Source organism: Aplysia californica, unplaced genomic scaffold (assembly GCF_000002075.1).
Source record: "Aplysia californica isolate F4 #8 unplaced genomic scaffold, AplCal3.0 scaffold00944, whole genome shotgun sequence".
Classification (NCBI taxonomy): domain Eukaryota; kingdom Metazoa; phylum Mollusca; class Gastropoda; order Aplysiida; family Aplysiidae; genus Aplysia; species Aplysia californica.
In genome coordinates, this window is record NW_004798214.1 from 162,854 (window position 1) to 190,100 (window position 27,247).

The window sequence follows — 27,247 nt, forward strand, 5'->3', positions numbered from 1 at the left end:
GTAGGAATTTTGAATTTTCCCCTCGTGGCGGCCGAAGCCTACTGTATTAATTTTATAATACATGATCTAAGTAAAACCAAATTTTCTATGATAAAACAATGGCCATTTACATTATTCCCTTTGAAATGATTTCAAAAGCAAGGTTGTATAAAACAAACTCAAAAGTTTTAATCTTTGACAATTTATTTTATTCTCTTGGCCTCTCATATCACCATCACTTGAACTAACGCTAACACTTAAAAAAATGTTCGTTCTGGACTTCACAAGTCCATCAGTACCTCAACCAAACAATTTATCTAGAGTCAGGGGTTCCCTCTCTTCTCCCAAGTAGCATTTGTATGTCGTTGTGGTGGAATCAGGCGCTCATCAAATTTTAGGGAACAGAATATCAATACTTTTTTTTACTGTTGGGAGATTTTTATTGAATATTTTTTTGCAGAAACTTACTCCTTCCAGAAAAGAACACATTTTAGTTGAATTTTATTGAAAAAATGTGTTTAAAAACCAATATGTTACGTTGTAGAAAGAGTACGAGTATTCAGCTTTGCCAGTCCCTAAAACTTTGGCGGCCATTTTCTCACTAATTTCACCTGCAGCGTCAGGTGATCCTCGCCTTTTTAAATCGCATATATATACCTTGACTTCTATGCAAGAAAGATCAATATTTTCCACCCAACACAAAAAAATAAATAAATAACAAGCTTTAATTTGATAACAACTCTATAGGCCCAAAAATTGATGAGCGCCTGATTCCACCACGATGCCACACATTTAGTTCAGCTCAGTGTGATTCACATTATTTACAAATATCAAACAAAGGACCTCGAGTATCTCTCAGTCTCAGACAGATTACTGTACTTACAGTATAGTACTAAAACGGAGGAGTTATTGATAAACAAAGTGTATGTCACTTACAAGATACTCTTGAACAGGGGTTTCAATTGAAGCCTGAGGAAGGATATTTTGCGTCCCTTATTTGACATCAATTTAGTGTTATTGCAACCCACACGTTTTTCCCACACACACCTTTTGGCTGAGGCATTGCCCTGGATTTTCATATCATGTATCACATACCGGTATGGGCTACATAGCTCAAGCTTGTGACAGTTTCTGGTTGTGAAAAACCACTAGTGTCCTGAACTGCTGCTAAAAAAGTCTGAAAAAATCAGATCAGTTGTACTATATTTTTAAAAAATTTGAAGCCTTTTTTGATTTGGTGTGTGTGTGTAATATTTGATTTGGCCCTGGCTCCCCCAGACTCTACCTCAAGCAACCCCAGGATAATTTGAGTTCCAGACCACTGCTCTAGTAACTGCAGGCATGTCGCATCTATGTAATATATATATGCATAGAACATAATGATGCTGTTCAAACACCTGGATCAACACCTGAAGTAGATATTTCAAGCAGAGTTTACTGTGTGTTTAGTCAACATGGCAGCATTGGAGGTACAAACATCTTATACATTCACAACATAAGTAACAGGCACAATAGTACATGTCTGCACAGTAAGCTGTTTGTACAGATGGCCCTCTTGATCTGGCTATCACTTGCAAAGGTCCAGCTATGCAAGGAAAGAGGGCACAGAGTAAACAAAATATTTCGTCTTTTGTGGTATGTACACGTAAAAATGAAAATTATCTTTGTCATCACAAGTAGACTTCCTTGCAACCTAGTCTGTCTATTAATGGCAATGAATAACAAAAGAGAAAGTCACAAATCTAAATTCTAAAATCACATTTTCCTTCCAGCACTCAAGTCTTTTACTTCCGTTTCGCTCTACTCCGAGATGAACCTTGACTTGCAGCCTCTGATGCAAACAGCCTGTGTCTGGACATGGTTAAGAAAAAAAGAGGACAAAATGACATTTTTCTTCCTTCTTTTCCCTACTACCAGAGACTGGTGAAAGCTCAAAGTTCTGCAAATCCCCAAAGGAAAAGGACTTACCCTTCAAGTGGTCCATTTTCCTAGAAGTACATGATATCCTTCATATTATGTAACAAAGACAACAAATGTAAAAGTACTGCACATAGGTATATGTACTTACATATACTTATACCTGAAAGAACATTTTAGTTTTGTTGCACAGCGGATTTATAACAAAAGTATGGACAGTATTGTCAGCTCTTTTTTTACTTGAAATGACCAACACCCCTAGCACAATAACTCTCAAGATCTCATTTTCATCTCCTACCCTAGATGCCCCCTGATTAGGAGAGCGAAAAATTAGAGAAATGTCTCTCTGAATGTCACCTAGAATCAAAACATGTACCTTTAGCACAAATTTAAACTGAGACCCTGACCATTAAGTCAACATATTCCGTAAATCCTATCTGTTGTGCACAATAATCAAACTTTTTTTCCCTCTACTTTCCTGTTTCTCTTTACACATGGTCCGTCTCATTTTCCAGAAAAAGTTTAAAATTCAGTTGGGATTCACAAATCATCATTCACAAAGATAATTTCTTCTCAGATCTGTGTCCTGTCAAGTGACAAAGATCCTCGCTTTCAAAACAATCTATTTATAGGCCTGGTAAAAAGGGAGAAAACTTTACGCTATTCATGGTAAGTGTTTTATGGCGCTCTTACTGAATACGGTCATATGAGCTCACAGGACACACTTAACATTTTCAGTTAGTAGAAAATTTAGAATTTTGCATGGGTGGCAACCGAAGCCTACTCTTATCGATTTTAGACCAACAAGGGATCTTTAACATGCTCAACTGGCACACAGGACGTCCAAGATTTTTCGCCCTTGTCTTATAAGGCTAGGTGTAGATCTTTCCTACCAGAAGATCAGGCGTATGGCTGAAAGACAGCAGTAAGAAGGAGCCATGGAGTAGCAGTAGAAAGGCTGCAGAAAGAGCCAGAAGCCCAGAGGAGGGGGGGCAAAAGAGGTGAGGGGGTGGGGGCAGAAAGTGTGGAGACGAAAGCAGACGACAGAATATTGCTAAACAGCAGGAAAGGAGGTAAAAGGAGACAATTTTAGAGAAGAAAATTCTTCCGTCGCTACCCGGATTCTAACCCGGGACCTTTGAATGAGAGGCTAACACCTTTACTCACTTCAGACTGTTCCCGCAACAGTTGTGTGACCCCTGCGTGATCAACTTTGAATTTTTTTTCCTCGCTGTACAAATCACGTACGTGTCGCGTGAATCCGTCTCGTGCCCTTGTTTGGTCAGTCCTGAGCTACTTAGACCCAGTTTTGTATCTCTGGGGCCAATAGTTTTAAAGTAATTGAAGGTGAAAGACAGTCACCCAACTGGGGTTGAACTGACCGGAACTCCTGCTGTTTTTTTCTATACAGCAGATAGTAATTTGACAGTCGCATCGAAGTAACGGTCGAAGAAGTCACATGAACAAGAACCACATAATTTCGCTGTTTTCGATACTGCTGTTTGTTTTACAAGTTCTAGTGACTCGGAATATGATATGTCTGATAGTTAGGACCCTGGATATGTACCCGAACACGGCCCAGGGCGTAGTTTTAGGGTTAGATTTAGCACTAGTACTGGTGCTGTTGTCAGGGCAACGAAATCACAACTTCGTGCCCTACATCTGTCTCACGTAATTCAATGTATAGGTCTGAATCAACGCACAGCCCAGCTTATATTTTAACCAAACACTTACACATGCATACAAATCAAAACAGAACACTTTGAACTTTTAATTTTGTTGTTGTTGTTAATTTCATTCTATCTCATTTGGAAATTTTTTCGGAAAATCAAATTCATGCCAATTTTGTAAAAATCATAAAAATTAAAGTATTAGACTTAGACAACTTTAGTTTTTTGTATTAGATTGAGCTTGAATGTAACTTTACTGTGTCAAAAAATAATTACAATAGGGTAATTCTGGGAGTTGTGGAGGTGTCTTGAAATACTCCAAAAAACGCAAGTCTCCAGCACTTGTAACTGGTGAAAGGGCCCAGCAGTCAGGGAGTTAACCTCTAGGCCACAAGAGCCCCTGGATAAAACCTTAAAACAAAGAAAAATACCACTTGCAACACCCAAAAAAACCCACTCAACAGCACAATATCAAACAAACAGACAAGATAGCAACAACCAAGGATACTGTTCAATGTCCACTTCTTGTCTCAGGATCCCGGTCAAAACAAACTCTGCCCCGACAACTGGAACACCGGCCTTGATCGCTGGTTGGCATGCTTTTTCATCATCCGGGCAGGAAATCACAATCGTCTTATCCACATTTTTGCTCGGCATTGACTTCAGGTACTGCGATTCGGAAAAACAAAAGAATTAAACTGATAATACTATTCCCTTAACAATGTCAAAAATGAAATTATATGAATGTTCCAAATTATGATACCTTATAGTCTTTTCTAAAGACAAGCGATGGCAACATCCAGTTAGACAAATTGATAGCTGGATATTTTGAAACGTTTATGACTTTATTAAATATAAATCAATTTTTTTGGGGGGGTAAGTGTTTCCAGAAACATATTGAATATTAAACACTACCAAACAAACCAATGAAATAAGACAAGAGTTTCATGCGAATAATTTAGCCTATCATCAGTACTCGTTGTAAGCTCCTTCTGCTGTAGTAGCATATCCTGATGTCAACTACTTCCACATACTAAAACCAATACCCATACTTATTACAACAACAGCAAACAAAAACCGTGTATCTGATATGAATTTCATGAAGCATCATCAAGAAAAAAAGTAACTAGCCAGTACATAAAATTAATACACAGAAGACAAATTCACATTACCTCAGCACCAGCACATTCCAGAATATCTGAAAATGGATGAAACCAAAATACACTGATAAACTTACCAAGCCAAAGTAATTCTCACAACAATAAAATCTGAGTCATATAAAATTTTATTTCTTTCAAAATTGTCTCTAACTTGAAGGAATGGGTCATTATTCTTGTCAATGCAAACTTATTTTTTAAAAACAAATACATGTAGGACACATTGGCTCCTAAAAAACATACACAAACTTAAAATATTTCAGAACATGGTCATCCTTATTGCAACAACTAGTTTCCGCCATGATAGTGATGGGATAGCATCAAGCAACCATATGTTTGTATTTTCAGTTTTGGGATGGCGATTTCACATATATAAATATTGCTCCATGTATCATTTATCTTTATTTTCTGTTATTGTTATATTAAGTGAAACAAGAAAATACAACAATAAATATTGCCTAGTTGCTTTACCACCACTCTGTATTAAGCAAAGAAATGCACCTTATGAAAAATGAATAAAAGCAATAATGATGGCAATGAGCAATAGAAAATCGAAATAACAACGATAAAAATTGTGAAAGTGTCAGGTCTCTTACTCTGCATCTGAGCAGGCTCGGGCCGGACTCCAGGAGAAACATGAACTCGATAACCTTCCAGCATGCGGGAATGGGCAGCCTTGGACAGAGAGGTGGCCAGAGAGAATTTGTACTGCTTTTCCATGGCTGGGTCCTTCACAAGAAACTTGTGTCCATCTAATGCAAATGGAGGACAAGAACAAAACAAGATATGATACTAGCCCCAGAGATAGTTCAAAGTTACAATATACTCTGCTAATTCAATCGATGACATATTGATGAAGTTATGCTCTAGAAATGTAAATCAACTTCTTGAAAATTTTTCAAGACGTAAAAAAAGCCTTCTAATTTAAATGAGAGAAGATAGAAAAGTAAGCCAATAGTATAGTTAATAGTAGAATACAACAATAGCGGGACTTAAGGTTCCAGAAGGAAAATCCTGCTGTTGGCGAGTTCCTGCTACGGTATAGGAATGCAAAGAAGAAATTGCCAAAACATTTCTTAAAACCCACATAATTACCTCTCTTCCATATATTTCAATAAAATTTGCGCTTTAGCGAATTAGTCTTCCTTTTCTTGTCAACTCCGTTGATTATCTCGGCCTTTAATTCGAGTGAGAAGCATTTCCTTATGTCTTTGTTGGAAGCCATTTTTTCCTCTGTCTTCTTGCCTGTGCTGTCTATCGTACCGTTAGGCCTACTGTAGATCTAGAACTGGTGAAGTGGATGCCTGCGTATGCCTATGAGCATCAATGATCGCAATTCAATGAAATAGGAATCACAGACTACACGCTTTCCTCTCTTTTTAACTTTTTGGCCAAGCCTAGCTAGGGCTATTCCTATGGCCAAAAAGTGTGGCTTTGGCCTATACGCTCTGATACTGAGCGTCTAAGTTACGGCACATCACTTTTGGAGTGGATCACATAACGCGTCTCTCTGCCGCCTACCTCACCTCACTCATCACTGGACTAGCCAATCACAAAGCTGCACCGCTGACTGCTAGTTTTGAGTCCGTCTACAGCCCCCCAACCCCCTTCCCCCCACCTAGAGTTCACTCGATCTCTCCCGCTGTACCCTAGTTCAGACATTTCCTTGCCCCACTAATTTAAACCCGAGCACAGGTGAACGAGTTTACGTAGGAAAAAAAAAGTGGATTCCGGTAAGGTCCCGCTGCATGGATGGTCTCGCTGTAGCGAGTGCCACTATAGTCATGTTCTACTGTACTTCTATAGTATTCATAGTGCATGCTGACTCTTGATGTAGCCTACATGGAGAACCCACATTTCAACATAGCAAAGATTTAGAACAGAAAAAGGGATGACACACTTCTTCTAGTTCCACCACAAGAGCATAAAACAACGTGGGTGTTTTCCTTAATATTGGCATCATCACTGGTACCTCAGAGACTGTTTCTTCATGATCTAGTTACAAATAATGGCAGTTTTTCAAAAAGTTGTAATTATGTCATAATATATTCAGGCATGGCAATAAAACAAAAACATTCCTTAACAAAAGTCTAATCTACAAAAAGGTATTTACCCCCTTCCTTCCCCTCTTACAATACAACCAGCACGTGGGTAAAATTATGTAGTCTTCTGTAGTCCTGCAAAATGACAGCACTCAAAATAAAAATCAATGCTGAGTTGAACATAGATATCATATGAATATTAAGTATCCACACACTCTGGTTCTCATAAATAGTAAAGGTAACCACCCTCCTTTTTGACATTTCCAGTCAGCAGTCTTCAATTATATTTACAGTAAACTGTAGGCCTACTTCCTTGATCTTTACAATAAACATGCTAAAAACAGCTTACCTAAAAACATGCTAGCTTGTTTACTGCTGATCAGCCACTGGGGTGACACAATCACTGCTCCTTTCGCCAAACCACCCAAGAGTTTCACAGTACGCCGAATCTATTAATAACATGTAACGTCAAAAGGTCAGATTTAACAAAAGCACTAAAACTATTAACAGTAACCATATGCAGTGAGCTTCTAAAAAGAAAGATAGCTTAACAAACTCTGGACAGGAGGACCCAAGGGAACACATATCAGCAAAGGGAATCCAAAATTCTGCTCATTTTCCATTTTTGCTCCACCATGCAAATTTTATCACACTGTTACATCCCTTTGTTGAAGTACATTGATCCAAAGTCATATCAGCTACACTATCAAAATCTATAGGAGTGACCCATTCTATAAAGCATACTGTTGGTAACAACATACAACCCCCCCGAATACACGTTTTCCCTAGGATCAGTACATGAATTACATTAGTAAATTCAACAATAACAGCAATGAGTGAACAGTCTTCTTAATGCTGACTGTGTTGATTGTAAATGCATTGACACAAACTAATAAATAATAATTTAGGATGTGGGATGCTTCAACTTCGTGTGTCAAGGTCAACCCAGGCTCTATTCAATACAACATGCCATCTGAAAGATATAGATTACTCCATAAAATACCTTTGCTACTTTGGAATCAAACTTTCGGTTTATATATGAAAGGCAAAAAGACTAACCATTACCATTGCAGATGTTGGTATCTTTGAAAATGCTCATTGTATTGTTTCAAGTAAAGTACATCTTAACATGAAAGAAAGTTCACAAAAGCTCAAAACAAAACAACTTCCTGATGGAGGGAACTGGAAGAGGTAGTGAAGGTACAAAGAGGGGGAGAAAAGAGAAAGAGAGGTAAGAGAGAGACAGGGATAGGGAAGGAGAAAAGAGAAAGAAACTGAAGGGGGAGGGAAGGTGAGAAAGAGGGACAAGGGGGAAGGAGGGAGGGGAGATAAGAAAGATGGTATTTCGGCATATATGGTACCTTGTCTGTGACCAGATGCGTACAGTCATGAATGTGAGCTACCAATTCTCCACCTAAATCCTGCAAAACCTGAAATTGAAAGAATGGAGGGATAACAATTGTTAAAAAAAACATGACTTTATAAAAAAGTAGATTTTTTAATGTTATTTAACATAAGAAAATATACTTTTTTATAATAAAATTCTATCATATTAAATCTTGAAAGAAACATGAACTTTTAACAAACTTGTGTGTACTTTCTAAGTGCTCACAATAACTTCACCAGAATTTGATTTTTAAAATAAATGAAATAAAGAAAACAAAAATTCATTTACTGAGAAGCAAAAAACCTGTTTTTTACCTGGGTTTTGAGACAGCACTATGTAATATTTTAAATCAAGAATCTTAATTAAGCAGGTCTGAACCCACACCTGCCATGCCATCAAGGCAAACACCATGAATTTTTTCTGCTTGAGTGAAAATCTGAGTACTACATTTTCTCCTGGTTCTCCCAACACAATTTATTTTTCAAAAGTGTCTTTGTCTAGATTTCTGTGTACAAGAAAAGTGATCCCCTAGAGCGTAAGTTGCTTTCACCTTGACACATGTAAAAAGTCTTACATTCCGTTCTTTGCACCAAAGCAAGCACTCCTCTCTGTTCCACAGTAAAAAAAGGACTGTTGTTGTTATTGTTATAGATCCAGCAACAGCTGGGCTCTCGCCCTTCTGTCCAATGCCATGTAGTGATAAGTGCAGGTTTGCTGCAGTTGCCGTAATGTTCCGTAGAGTGTGTTGTCAATGTTAGGTCTCGGAGGGAGAAGTGAGAAAAAGGATTAAAAGTCAGCAACCTTAATGTTTCATTCAGTCTCTTTGTCATGAAGTGAAAATAAGCCTACCTATTGTACTGAAGTGGTGACCATTCACTGTTATGTCATAACCCAAAAATATATATATCACCATTCACCTTTTCTCCCTGCTCATCGATGACACCAGTGAACATGACTTTGGGCCTGTGGTCAGTCGTGGACTTCCTCAGTATTGGACTGTGTAGTGAGGCCGCCTGTGAGCTGTCCGTGTCCTGTGAGGGAGTTGACGGGCTAGCAAGGCGCGATTTCTTAGCAGGAGTCGCCTGTAACACGTACAAAGATAAACAGTGAGTCAGCCAAAATCAAACTTACAAGTACCAGATTATTTTGAGCAAAGACAGAACATTGTTGAGGTGTTAAAAAAGACTAAAAAGGCATGATCTTTAGGCAGGTGTTGCCTTCATTGTACATAGATTAGTTGTACCATGGGAGTCAGTTGATGATAACAAACTTGCCATTACTGGACTCTTGTTATTTTGATGCAAAGACTATTTCTGCTGTTTAAAGTGACAAAAAAAACCAAACACCTAAAACTACTCACATCATTTAAATCAAGAGCCTTTTTGTGTGTGTGCTGAAAAGTTTTTTAAGACACAAGCAGCACGATTACTTCATAACACGGTCGATGTATACAAAAGAACATTTTAATGTCCCAAAAACAAAAAAGAAATATCTCATATTTTCAGAACTCCTGGAAATGTCTTCAAAAAAAGCCTATTTCAATTAGAAAAAAACACATTGAGAACATAATGCTCATTTCAGGCAGAAAGAAGAAAAATGAACAAATGCTAGTAATAGAGTACAGAGAAACCAGAAGCAAATCAAAACCAAAATCAATAGAAAACCCCAAGAGGTACTCTCCAATCACCCACTTACAAAGGCTTTTTTCTCACCTCCATCTGGGAGTCTTTAGCAGTCTTCCTGCCAGACCTGGGCTGACTGCTCTTCCCACTTGAAGCATCTGCTGCACCACCACGCCTGCCCCCAGGTGTAGACGTCTCAGCAACAGGTGACTCAGGGGGCGGGGCACCACTCTTCTTAGGTCGGCCTCGTGACGACTCAGGCATCTTCTGCTCCTGACTTTCTCCACCAGCACGTCTCTTCCCACTTCTCGCTGTTGTGGGTGGGGTGGTGGAGGCGGCCCCGGAACTTGTCTCCACAGGCGAAGGCGGTGGTTCAGCAGATGGGATTGGCACTTCTACATCCTTCTTCTTTCTTCTGTCCCTCCTGACAGGTGTAGCTGACAGCTGACTGTCGTCATCCTCTGGAACCTGTGACATCTGACTGTCGGCTGACACTCCTTTTCCCTTTTTACCCCTACTACGCTTGCCCAGGGGAGCAGCTTCTGGCTCTGTGCTCTGAGCTTCCTCGAGTCTGACCGAAATTTCTGTAGCAGAGCCTGCATCACCAGTCTTCTCCTCATCATCATCATTATTTTCAGTCAAATTGGTAGCAGACGCTGAAGGCATATTCCGACCTCTTCTCTTCTGCTTCGCATTTGCACCCTCATTCCCATTTTTCTCTCCTTTTTTCGCTGCTGTTCTTTCTTTTGACTCTCCTTGTGGAGTATCCTCTCCTTGCACTGGTTCATCTCTTTTCCTTCTCTTAGAACCAGTTTCCTGTGTTGGTTTATCCTCCTGTACACTTTCCTTTTTTTCAGCTTCCGTTGCATTTTCCTGTCCTCTTTTCCTCTTCCTCATACACGTTTCTTCTTTACCTTCTGCTTTCTCTTTCTCACCACTCGTTTGCACTTCAGTTTTTGCTTCTTCCTTCTTTTCCTGTCCCCTTTTCCCTGTTTTTGGACCAGCCCTCTCTTCCGATTTCTCCTCAACACCAGTCTTCTGCTCTTCAGCTCCAGTCTCCTTTGCCTTTCCCTTCCCTCTCTTTCCCCTTTTCCCAACAGTCCCTTCTACCGATCCCTCATCAACAGAACTTTCGCACTCCCCAGTACTATTTGCACCCTTCCTTTGCATTCCTTGCTTGTCAGAAGCTTCTGATACATTGCAATGCACCTCAGAACCACTAGGCTCACTTTTAATATCTCCACTTTCTTCAGGCTTGGTTTTTCTCTTTTTACTATCAGTTCCAGCAACATTTTCTTCTGACTCCACTGCAGCTTGTGACGACCCTCTCTTTCTACTTGATCGTGTACTTGTTTCAAAATCATTCAAGTAAGGACTTGCCACAATTTTCCTTCCCCTTGAACTAGTGCGTGGCTGCACAGCCTCCTGTTCTGACGATTTCTTCGGTGAGCTTTTCATGGTTTTTTTACCACGTCCTCTCACCACCTTCTCCTCAGGCATGACTTCAGTATCTTTTGTATCAACAGATGAGGCAATAGAAGCTGTTTCATCACTTTCATTACCACCTCCAGTTTCTTTATTCAAGATGTGTCTCCTGATCCTCTCATACATCGTTTGAGACCCTACATCAGGAGTGTCTGAGGCACTAGAAGTCGTCTTCTTGCCCCTACCACGACGACCTCGTGCTGTCGAAGCTTTGGGATCAGCCATCTTATCAACTTCACCAGGACCATCACTAGTCTTTGCCTCCGACGGCTCAGGTTTCACCTCAGCATCACCACCTCCTACCTCTTCAAGAGGTTCAGGATTAACTTCCATAGCATCTGACTGATCATCTTTTTCCCCAGCATCCACATAATTTGCAATAATTTTTTCGCCCATCTCATTCTTGTTCATCTGACCTTCTGAAACATCTTTTGACGCTTGAAAAACCTTAACACCTCTTTGCTGTCGACGTGACCTAGAGGTACGGGCTGTTTGCTCTGGTTTCACATCATCCTGACCGGCTGCATCACTAGCTTCCACAACTTCAGTTACTTTGCCAGACTTTTTATCTTTGGTAGAAGTTTTAGCCGATGTGGCCTCTGAGATACAAAGAAAAAGAGGGTTGACACTCAAACTAACCAGACCAAGATGTTAATCTTGGGCTTTATAAAGCTCACATCCTGTATTTTAGACAATGTATACAACATAAACTGGGTAATATGTGTTGTTTTTCTTAAATAAGAGCTTGAAAGTCTGGACACAAAATACTAGGGACATAAAGGAAGTACAGAAAAAAGACATCCTCTCAGCAGCAGGGAGACTGACATTTAAAAGAGGGGGTACCATACCATGGTACCCCACAAAGTAGGGGAGAAATAGCCCATAAAGGAAGGACAGCAGACTATCAACAACTTCTTACTGGCCCGAGTTTAATGAAATGCAATTCCCATACACTTATTCATTCCAGTGTTTATAACAACTGCTCAGACAAAAATATATGGTTAGTATGTGGGACAGCACAGCAGCATCATGAAAAAAACATGCAATCACTACATTAACTGATTCCGTCCATGTTTTTTTCAGGCTCTGGACAGAATCAATTTTCCTTGTTCAGTTTTAGACCTGGGGTGCATCTATTTAATGCATTACTGTGAAACTTTAAGTTACTCTAATAGGTATTGTCACATACCAAAGTGATGAGAATCAATATAGGAATATGTTTATACCATTAACAATGACCTATAAAATGTTTGTATTGTATTTTCCGTCAGACAAAAACGAACAAGGAAAAAAAAATTGCGCAACACCTCTTTGAAAATTTCGACTTACCGCATTTTCTCAGCTCTACAAGTCCTTATAATCCATAGGAATCAACACAAAATTGTAGCGATATCACCCTAGCACACATTTATGCAAAAATTTCACAAATTTAGTTGAATATCTTTCTTTGAAGGGCCTTTTTCTTATACCAGGCTCCGTGTTATTTACCCGTAGATCTAGCCTACATAGCGAAAACAAAACAACGATTTTTGCAAGAATTTCGCGGAGTTTCGATCAATATTGGCGCTCAGAGATTGAGGTCAGGTTTGTTTACAAGTTCTACTTCCTTTCGACAACTTAAAAAGTAGGAATTATGTTAAAAAGTGCACATTTGTTTCGGATTTCGCTCGGATTTTGTTGAGCCGTTCACAGCGGTCGAATGGATGCAACGGAAAAACTCACGAGCCGCTGTCAGCGGCCGAATGGACGGAATCAATTAAAGCTACAGAGGTAAAGAAAAGAAAGCCAGTCATTCATTTTCTTTTTATCTTTTGAAGGATAACCGTCATACCAGAAGACGTAAACCCCAGATCCCTGCACTGCAAGGAAAAAGCTATATAAATACAATGATAAAAGTCATAAGACTCAACCAACCTGTTCCAATCGCACCCCTGGTCAAAGTTCCTCTAGTAGTTGCTCCTGCTCGTGATGATGACCTAGATGGTTTGGCTTCCTCGGGTTCAGGCTGCAAAAAAGTGGGACAGTAAGACATTTAATGGCAAGATAAGACATGAAGCCATCACTACTAAAGTTGGACCATAAAACATTTCAAAATCCAAGTGACGAGCCATTAAAATCCTCTCTGCTTGACAAAAAGATACATAATTCATGGTAAATGTACTATACCCAGAATTTTGACATTTTAAAAATATATATTGCAATTGCTTAATCTGTGGTATCGGATGCATGTGTGCAAGAAATATTTTGTTAAAATTAAAATTGTAAATGTTGAAAAAAAGCAAGAAGAAAATACATAGTAATAGCTCCCTGACAATATGTCGTCTTTCCTCTTTCCCCTTCCCATGTCCTCCTTCCCCCTCTTTCTTTCTGTCTAGGCAACTTATTTCCGCACCACTATGAAATGTCCAAAGCAAATCAACACTGGCAAAATGTAAGCATACCTCTGTGAAAGCAACACGCCTTGGTGTTGGGGAAGGGGAGCGTTTCTTGCCCGCCAAAGCCGACTTGAGCGGTGAGCGAGATGGGATTGGGACGAGGGGCGTCTTCTGTTCTTGGGCAACACCTTCACCACTGTCAGCCACCATCTAGTGAGACAGATATAACACTTGTCACTGAGAGCTACGACATTGATGAATTCACCAGAGGAGTCAAACAATCTATCCTTCATCGTTATAGTCAAACTGTGGCCCCGGTCATACAAGAATAAATCTCTGAAATAGCCCTGTAAAGCCAAGGTCCACAGCTGACAGTAAATTCTGCCTGTTGGGAACATTTTCAATTTAAAGAAATGAGGAGGATTTCAATAAATTTATACCAAAAAAATATAGGAAACTGCTACAAAATGTAGTTTTTAGAACGGATCACAACCTCATTATCCTTGCCCCTTTCTGAACCAAAGCACAACATTATAATTTATATCTATTGGAAAATTCTTGAAAAAAAACCCTGAGAATGCACATCATTCTCACAAGATTTCCTTTAAAAAAAAAAAAAACTTGCACTTTTCCAAACTAAAAAAAATCAAGATAATGGGCACCAGTCAAGGGAGCTTGTGGGCTTTGCTCTTATTACTATTTGTCAATCTGGTCTTGAAAGTTAAGAATTTTAACTTTAGCAACAGCAAGTCCACAAGGAGTAATGCTAGAAAACAGAATGCGTACTTTCCTATACAAAAATGGCCTTCTGTACTCGGACCCTCTAAAACCCATCAAACATGATTTTACTTACTGGTTGGTAGCCATGAACTAATAAATCATTTCATGTATTCTTAATGCTTTTGACTCAAGAACAAACAAAAAAACAACAACAAAAACAAAAAAACTGCCAGTCTTTAAATTCAACTAAAGCAAAATGACTGAAACAAAAAATGTCTTACCTCTTCCGTGTCAGACAAATCTGCCTCTTCTTGCGGTTTATCTAAAACGAACAATGTAAACATTTTCAGTACCATAATAAAACTAAATGTCAAATAGTTACCAGCATCTATCTGAACACTGAAAACATCACTAAGTAAGGATGCAACCCCTGGTTAAGTTGCCTAAACCCATCTCACCCCTGACAAAAAGGTAACCCCCCCCCCCAAAAAAAAGCTTTAAATACAGTGGATTTTTATTTGCAATAAAACACTTTAAAAATGAAACATGTAATTTCAAAAGTCCAGGCGTGTACTACACTCCACTGTATAAGAGAGACCACAAAGATTTTGGTTGCAAATTATATTATCTCTAGATACCATGGGAATCTGTTGGTACAAAAGTTTGCAGAAGTTTAAGAACTTGAATCTTATTGTTGAAAAGCTTGTCCACAAGCTCTACACCACTTCCCCAATAACTCAGAGGATTATTATTCGTTATGAAATTCTACTGGTAGGAAGCTAGAAGTCTTAAATGTGGACTTTTAAAACATAAAGCAGGCTCCGAGACTGCAACCATACACACAAACTAACCTGGGAAATAGGTAAATGCCTGTACGGAGAAGCTGCAAATACATTATTATCATGCTTAGCAGACCTTTATCCAACCTGTTCAAAACCCCGAGCCTGACCTTTGTCAGGGATGCCACTGGCATTTTGAGAAATAGATGAAAATTTATGAAGTAGCATTTGTGAACCAAAAGACAAGATAATAGACACAAATAATATGGATGGGGTTAAACAGAAAACAAATGCTGAGAATAATAACTGTTCTACTTACCATTATTTTTTGTTTGAAGTAAACTATATAATGGATTTTTGTTGATGCTTTATTTTCTGGAAACAAATTCCCTGATGCCCTTTGTTTTTATTTTCAGTGAAAAAATAACTGAAATAATGGTGGTTGGGGGGGGGGGGGGGGAATGGCATCCCTGAATTGTGCAGATGGGGATGTAACAGGCAGAATCTTCTTACCTTTTGTCAGTTCCTTTGTCTTCACTACAGCTGCTTCTGCAGTGGGTCCCTTAGAGCGTCGGCCACGAGTCCTCCCAGGAGTAGAAGACTCCTCCTCCACAGCCATATCATACGCTAGAGTTGCTTCTACTTTCACTTCTTCACCCCCAGCACTTGTGTTGCCTTTCCCTTTGCCAGGGCTTTTCTGGCCAGCTCCTACTTTCACTTCCTTGTCTGTGGCAGTAGTTCTGTTCCCTCCTTTGCGAGGTGTCTGCCTTCGGCTTCGCTTGGGACTCTGATCAACTTCCATGTCATACGCTAAGGTTGGTTCTACAGGTTCAGGCTTTGGACCATCCATTGAACTCCCTCCATCTTTCACCACTTCTTCCGCCTTCACTTGCTCCTTTCCTTTGTTGTCCGACTGCTTGCCTCTCCTGCCTCTGCGAATCCTTCCATCTGCAGTACTTGTCTCAGTGTCTTCGACTACCATATCATACGGGACTGTTGGATCCGGTTTCTTTTCCTCTTCAGCGAACAGCTGAAATATACAATCGTTTAAAAAATTTGTAGAAATCTAGATAACCATGGTCCTGTTGCATGGAAAAATTCCTATTAAATGTAGGCTTGAAAGATGACATCATAAAGAACTGCAAACTTTCAGGGGGGAAAAAAACCCAGAACATTTAATGTGAGACCTACATCTATCCAAAACTCACACACAGGGTAAGCTAGAAAACACTGGAAGGCCTAAAGCCATTTTCTAAGTCCACTTGCAGAGATGTTCATGTGTCTAGTCTAACACTGATCAAACTAAAGAAGTGAACAACTCCTGTAGAAATGAAATTTAGAAAAATATTGAAGGAAGGGAGAGAAAAACAGGGGGAGGGAGGAGCGAGAGACGTCTTACAAATACAGAAGAATATGAGAACAAATTTCAAATTACCTGTTACTTTTTCAATCTCACATTATCTGAAATACCCTATTTATTCTATCATTAGATTTAGAGACAAAAAACAACAACAAGCAAATCTTTTCTTCTGTTTAACCTGAGTTGGATCATCCACAGCAGCAAGAAGTACAGACTCGTCTTCAGATTCTGATTCTTCATCTAAATCCTCAGGTACAATAGGCTCAGTACTTTTACTGTGGATGACGAGATAAGAGATTTTAAAAAGATATGAATCCGAGAGCTTCCCACTGCTTGGCTGTTGTGGGCTCTTTGGTGTTTGGGAAAATATATGGGGACTGTGCAGCTCAGATTCGAAGATTTGTGACTATGAGTCAATGTCAATCTTTAAAAATTTGAATACTTTCTTGAGATCAAAGAATGGGGTCGGGTGACTTGAAATGCTAAGTTGAGGGGAACTTTCTGGGAGCACAAATGCATACTCAAGGCACACAAACGTTGAATTCTTAATTTAGAAGAGTAATTTCAGAAACTTTCGTTCAGCCTCCTTCATTATCTGCCCATTCCACAAAGGCCTGCGAAGTACCATGATCCTACAATTTATGGCTCATTTCGAAAATATTATCAGTATATAAGCAAGGGACTGGTCTGCTAAGAAAAACATAATAAGGGCTAAAGGCAAATATGCAAATAAGAAATATAGTAAAAACAGTTAATAGCATGTAACTCGTGGAGCAGGATAGCTGTGAAAGCTGGAAGAAAAATAATCACCAATCAACAAATAAGTCAAGCCATGAAAACAAACAGAATGACCTGTGCAGTTCTACTAAGGTTTACAATATTCTTGTTTTCATGACTCAGAGTGGATCATCCACACAAAACATGTACAGGAACCCACATATATAAGATAGGCTATTGTTTTACTGGATCAACTTTCAAGATAGAACATAGCATACTCAATGAGAAATTTTCAAAATGGGCTACACACTAGTAACTTTACAATTATATAATAACATAACATAGGTTTTAACAATTGCTCATATAAGAGAACCAGGTTATTTTCCCTCATTTTCCCACTCTAATCTAATAAAGTAAGAGACAGAGTTACTCTCCCCTTTGGGGAACTGTTTTCTACATGTTTTAGATGAAGCTTAGATTTACATACAGCTCTGTCAATACAGACAGAAACACAACAAACCTTGGTCTGGACGATGTGGGCTTATTATCAGCTTCCTCTTCTTCATCCTCAATTGCCATGTCATAGTTCTGAGTGGGTCCATCCATTGCAACCACAGCATCTACCTCTTGTGTCTCATCACCATCATCATTATGATCATCATCACCAAATTGTTGCGTTGCATCTGCATCGAAATCAGCTTGTCTTTCACTGTCTTTCTCTGTAGGTTTCACTGCAGTATTTGGAGGTTCAAATACCTGTGTGGGCACCTCTCCATCACTGTACATCTGCGTCGGTTCTTCAACAGTAACCACTGCTCGAGCACCTTGTGTCTCGTCTTCATCAGGTTCATCGTCATCCACAACCCCATAGGCTTGTGTGGCATCATCAGCACCTCCATAAGCCTGCGTAGCATCATCTGCACCAATATGAGACTTCCATGGCGGAAGTGAATCTTCATCACTGTCATCGGAAACATCTATCTGAGATGATCTTTTAAACCCAGTGCTTCCGCTTTTTACCACATTACTAGCTTTTGTTCTTGCTATCTGTTTACTAGTGTTTTCTTCTTCTTCCTCATCCAGACACAGGGTGGCTGGCTCCGCAGGAGCAGTGGCTGGAGCCTCCACCAGCTGAGTGGCTGCCTCGGAACTCTCCCCCTTCCTGGCCTGATCCTCACAGCCAGTGTCGCTATCAGCCTCACTGTCATCAGCAACAACGACAGTGTCGGTAAATGTCACGGTGGGTGACTTCCTATTTTGTCTTGTCCTTCTGTTCCTTGACCTAGTTGGCGACTGTGTCTCCTCATCCAATATGGCGACAGTCTCGCCCTCCACCTCCACAGCAACGGTATCGCTCGTGACGGGCACAGTCTCATCCGTTACAGCTTCATCATCGACAGGGACAGTCTCCTGCTCTGCCCTCAACGACCGTTTAGGTCGAGAACGAAATTTCCCAGCAGAATTTTCTGATACAGCAACAGTTTCTGACACAGCAACAGTTTCTGACACAGCAACAGTTTCTGACACAGCAGCAGTTTCTGACACAGCAACAGTTTCTGACACAGCAGCAGTTTCTGACACAGCAGCAGTTTCCTCAAAGACTTGAGTTGGGAGATCATCATCCTCATCTGGCACCACAACAGTTGCAGTGTCATCGTCTCTGACCGCGCCTGTATCAACTATCTGGGTTGGAGTTTCCGCCACTGGAGTACCCCTCTTTTTAGTTCCTCTTACGCTAAGCTTGTCAGGTGACCTCTTTTTGTTTTGTCTTTTTATGGATTCTGATACAGCAAGCGTGTCATCATCATCTAAACAGACAGTCTCAGAATTTGCATTCTCATCAGTACCACTTTGAACTTTTTGGGTTGGGGCATCAGATGTGAAAAGTTGTGTCGGTTCATCTAGCACTACGGTGGGTCTTGCTTGTTCCTCATCCTCGCTATCTTCCACAAACTCAGGATTATCACAGGCAAGGGTGGACATGGCAAAAAGATCTTTTGTTTCATTTTTATCGTCATCTTCAGAGTCTTCATCATCAAACACTTGAGTGGGTTTCGTAGCAGAGTCACAGGAATCGTTAGCTTTTCTCTCTTCTGCATCATCAAAACTTTGCGTCCCTGAGGTAAAAACGAATTTTTTTTGTTTTGATTATGACAAACTTACGAAATGAATATCTTGCTAACACAAATATCTCAAAACATCAACCCAGTCTTTGAACTTCCCATACATGAATAAAAGAAAGTGCTGCTTACAACAACAACAACAACAACAACAAAAAAAAGAAAACTGCAAGTTTCATATTCAATCATCAAATAGTGTCCTGTCCACTAAAATTACTCTAAAAATTATAGCAGGGCAAATTTCACAGAAACTATTCCATCTGATATTGCAGTGTGCTCATGCCATGGTAGAAAAACTGTATTCAATCCATTTTTGCACACCATTTTAAAAAATTATGCTTGTGAAAAAGCTTAAAATATACCTGCAATATAAAAACTTTCCAATGCACTGACACCAAAAAATGTCAAAATAAGAAACATAAACCAAACGGAGGATAGAGAGAATGAGAAGCAAGATGAGAAAGACCTACTATAGTGCTCAATGAGCCTACTTGGGAATAACTTATCGTAAACAGTATATAATCAAACTCTGTGAATGCCAAAATTCCTTGATCCCCTTATGAAAGTTTCTCCAGCTCAACGCCACTACACTATCCAAGTGGATATTTTGAATATGATAGTATCTTAAACATAAACCAAAACTAAAATTAATTTCAAAAGTCATACACATTTTCCTGTTATTTTCTCGTACAGTCCTTTGTTCTTTTTTTTTACTTACCTTCACCCCCTCGTTTCTGAACATTGTCAAAGCTCTGTGTGGAAGCTAACTGACTTGAGGCTTTTCTTTCTTTGCTCGAAGGAGATGCTTGAGCTTTCTCTTCACCTTGGGGCTAACAGAAGAGGGAAAGAAAGTTAGCAAAGTATGGTATGGGTTTTATTCCCTTTTCCACCCTTAAAAGCCATTAAACGGAAAAACCTCTGGGTTTAATTCCCAAGCCAAGCAGTTTTGAGCCTAGAAAGCTTAGAACAATTCAAGTAGGAGGGTCATCTGCACTATAGCCTTGTATAATAACTGACTCATCGCACATCTGAAAAGAAGTACCTATGAAAGCTATCTCAATGCTTCATCCGGAAGTCAAATAAAGTCATATTATGGCTATAAAGACAAAAAGCGCTTCTGTCTCATGCATCCAAAAATGAAAATCATTTACGATAAAGACCACTCCTATCATTCTCATTTTCTCTTTTGTCCAGTTTCTTTCCAATGCGTATTATAAAAGGAACATTAAAACAGATCTTTGTCAGGACCTGTTCTTTTAATATTGAGTAAGACAACCAATGCATCACAGCACTAGGAGAAACAAAATAAGACAATATTATGTTACTTACTGACAGAAACTTCTGTGTTGCAGCACTGCTTATGCTGCCTCTGTTTTTAGCTTTCACCTCACCGTATGCTTGGGTGGCTGCACTGATCAGATCATATGAGGGCTCCTCTGGGAATTGACAAACATACAAGCATACAAATTAGTTAATCTAACCTTTTTACATAACACATGTTTACCCTTTTGGAAAACAACATTATTTTTCTGCAAAATGTTAGCAAAGAGTGAAATTCACAATAAGATTTTAAAAGACCACATGAGAGTAAAGTGCACTTTCAGACTGTTGACACAAGGACCAATTTCCTAGTTGTGAGATAGTTATGAGGAGAGTTCAGTCAAATTCAAACACAGAAAGAAAACTTCAACATCTTTTCTGCTTAATCAAAAACAAATCCTGCAGAAAGGAAAGGTTTGGCTTTTTTCTTAACTATGTCCCCAAATTTGGGTGCCTGATAATTGATCGTAAGACAAATCCGTTCAGAAATTGTAGGAGCTAACTGTCACTGAAAATTTCTCATTCTTATTCAGGAGAGGCAGTAAAAAGGTATAACCAAGCTGGTAATTATATAGTATAAGGATAGTGTTCCTGTTTTGTTAGGTATGTGAAGCAAGTTGAACCCATCTACTCACCATCGGAGCTCTCCTGCCCTCCACCGACAGCACCATAGGCCTGAGTGGCTGCTGTGAAAAGTTCCTTGTCCATGCTAGCTTCTGGATCTGAAACACATGTTCCTTGATTCTGACAGGATGTTATTTTATTCTATTAGGGGGATCAGGAATCTCACCTCGACATTCAAAGGAGGGTGAATATGCCGTTACAGTTTAATGTGTCAGCGTGAGACTCATTATTACAGCAAAAGAAAACTAGGTGAAGAAAACGTGTGTGTGAGTGTGAGCGTGTGTGAGTGTATGCACTGGAGACACTTTAACAAATTTGAGAAAGGTCAGAAATAGATGAAGAACAGCAGTAGCTTGTAGGGTAAGGAAACTGCCTGAATAGCAACTGTTGTACATTGGATTGATAAACCTACAGGCAACTAACAGTAAGATCTAACGATAAACGCAAAGAAGTCCACATACTCTCAATTACCATGAATTATGCAAATGAATTTGTGTCACCTCAAACATAAGCAACCAACAAACATCAAAAAGTAAAAAGACAGACATGAGCTCTATAACACAAAAACTACATAATTTAACATTGAAACATATAAGGAAGAAATAAGATACTTTAGACACCTCAAAAACATAAACCACAGATTAACTCCACTCCAGTTACTCAGCAATAAGCTAGTGGTAAACTCACCGCTGTCCTCACAGAGGACTGTGTTGTGAACTGCTGACCCACGCCTTGATGCTGCTGCATCTTTTTCTTCTTCTTCACTCTCTGATTCTGACAAGACCAAGGTTTGTACAGGCGCTGTGGTCGATCTGGTTCCTGTAAAATGAACACAAAACACAAGTCCAGTATTTCATTATCAGTTTGACCTCTATCATCTACCCCTGTATGTCGGCTGATGTGTTCAACAAACAGAAGCCACCCACCTAGCCCTTCAACGAAAATAGCACCTACCCTCAACATCTAATGATACAAGAGGAAGGATAAAGTAAAAAGAAAAGTAAAGTAAAGAAAAGTAAAGTAAAGTAAAGTAAAGTAAATTAAAGTAAAGTAAAGTAAAGTAAAGTAAAGTAAAGTAAAGTAAAGTAAAGTAAAGTAAAGTGAAGTGAACTTTTACATACCTGATCCATTCACATTTTTCTGAGGAAAAAAATAAGTACACATAACTTTATAGACATCATTCTATTTTTACAAACTGCTGCAAAAATGTTTGATAATCAGCACAATAAATGAAGGGAAACAAAACATTATTCTTTAACAGCTTGACACAGTATATAAAAAATCCCAGTTCACTTATCAAGGAAAAAAGTATGCAAATAACCTTAAACAACAACAGTAAGACAAAATTTCAAGTTCTTTTCTTTTGTGATGAGAAAGTTTAATTCTTCAACTTCCTAAGTATATTTGATACATCTCTTCATCCACAAAGCAAACTAATAGGAAGACTGAGAAGGTGGGAAATAGGCTGTTATGGGTTGTAAGACCTACCACAAAATCCCTGATATAAACCTCTCTTCTCAGTATCAGTGGTGCAGCAATTCATATGGGAAGAATCTTTATCTGGTATCTAAATCTTTCAGCTAAGTCATTGAATTGCTCTCAGTCTGGGTTGGCTCTGACAAGCAGGGTCGACACTCTCCTGATAAATGATCTAAATTGTGTTGATGTGGGGTGTCAAGTCACCTACATTAAAACAAAATTATTTTTTTTAACCCCTTCATCTCCTCACAATTTTTTTTTACCCAACTAAAACAAAACAAAACAAAATAAAAACAGAGAAAAAGAAACCTCTCACAGCTACCAAGCGTATCTCATTTCCAGTTTTCTAATGACCCCTATACTTCCATCCCCTCTCTATTCCTTGTCTCACACACCTGCTTGTTCTCAGTGCTTTTCACAGCTGAACTCCCCATTGCCTCAGCTTGTAACAGCAGAGACTCATCCGTGTCTGACCCAGAGTCTGCAACTGTTTCATTTATGACCTGCACAACAACAAAAACAGTTGTACCAAGAAGGGAGAATTTGCACACATTTACAAAATTTTGAAGAATTACAAATGATCCTCTCCACTGATAAGTTGATCAAATCATGGAAACAGCTACCCAAAATGTACGAAAATAGTCAAAACTCTGGTAGCATGAAAGTCATAACAGTGTGCATTTCCACCCATTATCCTAGATCTGCTGCAAAAAATATGGTCTGACAGTACTGACAATGAATCTGGCTCGCTGCAAAATTAGTCAGTCTTTCTAATGTTAAAAAACTCAGAAATATCAGGATAACAACTATACCAAAATATGTACAACACCAACTTACTGTCTTTTGTTGAAACACGCATTTTACATCTGCAAATGTGAGTTCATCGTTATGCTTGATTTCATAACGAACCTCTGGAGTTAAAAACATCTGCAACAATAATCAAATAAAACTTATTTGCAACAAAAGCAACAAATAAATTCAATGTTGCAAACACAAATCAGCATGGGTAGAACACTAAACCCAAAAAGAAATTACTTTGTTGAAAGGTTGAAAGTTAATTTGGGATGTGGATTTGTTTATCAATGAATGACACAATAAATCATGCACACTTGCCAAGGTCAAAAAGTGAAGTCTGCAAAGTATCACACACAGATTCACTGCATGATTTCTTTATCTGGCAAAATATTCCTTTAAAAAAGAGCATGAATGCATTTACTGCAAGCAGTCACTGATTGACAGTACTCAAATCAGCACAAGCCAACGTGTGTATCACAAAACTAGATTACAGACAGACTTTATAAAAATAAGCCCAAGTTGATATCATGTGCATATTTAAGCAAAAAAGTATAGAATAAAAGGCAAACTGCAAATGGTGAGCTGAATTCTACTTCATAACTATTTTTCAAAATTATTCAAGACCCACCAGTAAGAAGACACAATTTCTCACACTTCCCGCATATCCAACACATACACTACAAGTTAAGATGTAGACGCGTATTACTGTATGTCAAAGGAAGGTCATTTCACCATACTTGCTCTACTGGTAGCAAGGCGAATTTTGAACAGTATGACATTTCTAATGCTTAGTTATGTTATAGTTTTACACCACTTGCAACACAATAAGGTCCCAAAAGTGCTGAAGATTAGAGGTGTTACAAAAGAGTGACAAACATAAAAAAGGAGGAGGGGAGATATGGACGATACATGTTTAATAGGAAAGAAGGAGCAAACCACACCAGAGCACCCACCAACCACCCACAAGGTGAACTTATTAAGTTCATAGCAAAGAATCAATAACTCAAACATAATAATCATAAAGAGTAAACTCAAGTGTACTTTCAAAAGGAGTACAAAGAGCCATTTTATATGGTCTCAAGACATCTACCAACCCAATACGAGTTCAACACTGCACACATACTGTATTCTTTGATCCTCGCAGCATTACAGTGACATAAGCAAGTGGAAACTCACAGTATTATATGATCGTTGAAACTTTGTTGACTCGAATTAAACTTTTAAAGGTGAGACAAAAAACTGTCGAACTTCATGTTAACACTTTAGGCAATCAAATTTTGTGAGCCTTAGACAAAACCCTGCGATGAAGTACGAGATTTACCTGAGTGTATTGTTGCGCAATCTGAGTTAGTGATAAAACATCCTTTGGTTAGGGAGGTTCTACATCTCAAACGCTGCTCCGTTGAACCTCTCTAAGGTGTAAGAGAGATTAGAACAGCATAACACATGTTTTTGGTTGCTCTAGACTTACTCACTATCTAAAGGTTGTCTTTAAATGTTCACCAAGCTGTTTTATGTCCCGATGGCCAGCTCGTGAGCTATGATACCTTTTGCGTAGGTGAAAATCTCTATGTACCTCAACACATGGAGTGAAATGGGTAAGGTAAGTGACCACGCGGAGGAAGATAGTAAGGTTTATCAACCCCACCACTCAATAGGTGCTCTCTTATAAACTCGCTATTCCGTAAGCAAGATTTTAAAAATCAAACATGTTGTGGTGGATAGCCAGGTTCACGCAGAATTTTAAGTGCTTTTTCGAGCATTTGTAGTTTGAATCTGGATTTAATATATCTATAAACATTGGGTATCAAGGTATCAGGAATCTTTTCATGCAAAATAAAGATTTTCACCAAAATTTGAGTAGGCGAGGTTACATCAGAGCGCCAACAATATATCCACTCAAATGGGAGAGTGGCCAGAATACAGAATAACTTCTTTGGTCATGAAATTCAACACATCTTACCTTCCCTCTTTTTGTCTTATTGCGACTGCCTTTATCATAGATAAGAAAACTTCCTCCTTGTACTTCCACACATGCATGTTCCTTAGACAGTGACTGAAACAGAAAAGAACATTTGTCTGTGAGATAAAGGAGCAAATGATTTTTTTAAAATAATTTTTTATGCTGTGAAAACCGGTAAGAAATAGTTTCATGGCAAATAGTATCCAACAATACATTAATAAGTAACTTGAAGGAAATCATTTTTTTGCCAGGAATGCCGAGCACCCCACAGAATAAAGACAAAAACTGATGAAATAAAATAAAACTGACCTCATTAGACATATTTATAAACTATAACATAGATTTATATTCACTTACCAACAAATAAACAAAATGCAGATGGCCTAACATACCTTGGATGGGATGCACACATGACATGTGTCTGGACTTCTGCCAATGATGTTGTTACCTATTTACACAGAGAGAGAAAAAGGTTTGTATCCTCAGTATCTGTATGGGCACAATGCCCTGCTAGTACATGATAAAAATAAATCCTTTCAAAAGGGAGAAAAAATCATTCAACCTTCACATCAAACGAGAACAAAATTTTCTGTTAAGCACACACCTAGAGAAATCTGCCGACACGAAAATCTGTATGTTATGCAAATTTTACTATGCGTGTGTCTTAAATACAAAGAATATACCATGTTTAAGAAAAAATTTGGAACCGGAAAATCAGTTTGCAATGTGTGTTTCCCTATGTGCATGTTCATATGCGCATGCAACACTTCATTATTACTTGCTGTATACCTCACGTCTTCAACAAAAACTGCCCACCTGTAAAAAATGAAATTAGACTTAACTTAACCAATATACAAAGAGTATCCCCATGAAAAAGTATTTTTAAAGAACAAACAAGGTCTCAAAATAAAATGCTGTAACATATGTGAAATTGGTATGTTTTGACACATACTCTCTCAGTAAATAAGTGCATGAGTCACCATCACTGAATATAAAATGCAAACCTCTAAATCAATACAGTACAAACACTATGGTTTGTTTTTAGATGGAGAAATTTTGTTATAGTAAATTCCTTGGGATCATATTTTCAATCTGAAGAGCACAACCATTACTTAATAAAAACTAAACGATATATTCTTGTCTCTGATTATCGTACAATAAACTTAAGTCGGCTTTACTTTGACTTTTCAACACCAGTAATATCATCATATAAGCACAGCAAGAAAATAAAAATGTACATATTTGAGAATCATATTCTGTTACCATCATATAAAGGATGAATCTCCCCACTCAATCCCTTTTGATGCAAAACCTTCAGATGTCCAACCTGAAAAGAGGAAAATTAAAAAGAACCACATAAATGGTAAGCTTGCTCTATCATACATATATTTGAAAAGTACTTACCAAACAATAGAGTAACGAAAACAAAAAGAATGCTTATAACAGAAATAATCATTGTGCCTCTATTTTACTGGATCGGAAAAGTCAAGCCTCTTTTCTATTGCTACAAAGTATGACAATATGTGAATAAATTCATCACTCGAACAAGAACAGTAAAATCAAACCACAGCAACTCAACCAATCCACAAGAATCACTTTCAGATAGGAGCGCAAATCCTTTTTTATTTACTTTTCAAAAATATAAACAGTCTCAACAGCCTAAAGAAACTTCTTTTTTGGGGTGTGCTTTTTTCTTTGTTTGTTTTTTTCTTTTGGGGTAAGGGGGGGGGGGGGGG

General features: G+C 38.7%; 1 protein-coding gene across 1 annotated transcript in view; it reads right to left on the reverse strand.

Annotated features, from left to right (window-relative positions):
* Positions 1-1,394: 1,394 nt before the first annotated feature.
* Positions 1,395-27,247, reverse strand: part of LOC101855063 (mediator of DNA damage checkpoint protein 1) — a 31,975-nt gene continuing 6,122 nt past the window's right edge. Inside the window, exons 3-26 of the mRNA XM_005110784.2 lie at positions 26,775-26,838; positions 25,904-25,959; positions 25,512-25,604; positions 23,591-23,680; positions 23,149-23,256; positions 22,396-22,414; positions 21,962-22,093; positions 21,286-21,372; positions 20,660-20,766; positions 20,049-20,160; positions 17,731-19,327; positions 16,672-16,768; positions 15,647-16,163; positions 14,636-14,676; positions 13,701-13,844; positions 13,174-13,264; positions 9,865-11,858; positions 9,070-9,234; positions 8,127-8,195; positions 7,115-7,214; positions 5,320-5,475; positions 4,739-4,764; positions 4,075-4,235; positions 1,395-1,830 (exon numbers count right to left, since the gene is read on the reverse strand). Coding sequence (XP_005110841.2) covers positions 1,764-1,830; positions 4,075-4,235; positions 4,739-4,764; positions 5,320-5,475; positions 7,115-7,214; positions 8,127-8,195; positions 9,070-9,234; positions 9,865-11,858; positions 13,174-13,264; positions 13,701-13,844; positions 14,636-14,676; positions 15,647-16,163; positions 16,672-16,768; positions 17,731-19,327; positions 20,049-20,160; positions 20,660-20,766; positions 21,286-21,372; positions 21,962-22,093; positions 22,396-22,414; positions 23,149-23,256; positions 23,591-23,680; positions 25,512-25,604; positions 25,904-25,959; positions 26,775-26,838 — 6,093 coding nt within the window. The 3' untranslated portion in view covers positions 1,395-1,763. The remainder of the gene's footprint in view (positions 1,831-4,074; positions 4,236-4,738; positions 4,765-5,319; positions 5,476-7,114; positions 7,215-8,126; positions 8,196-9,069; positions 9,235-9,864; positions 11,859-13,173; positions 13,265-13,700; positions 13,845-14,635; positions 14,677-15,646; positions 16,164-16,671; positions 16,769-17,730; positions 19,328-20,048; positions 20,161-20,659; positions 20,767-21,285; positions 21,373-21,961; positions 22,094-22,395; positions 22,415-23,148; positions 23,257-23,590; positions 23,681-25,511; positions 25,605-25,903; positions 25,960-26,774; positions 26,839-27,247) is intronic.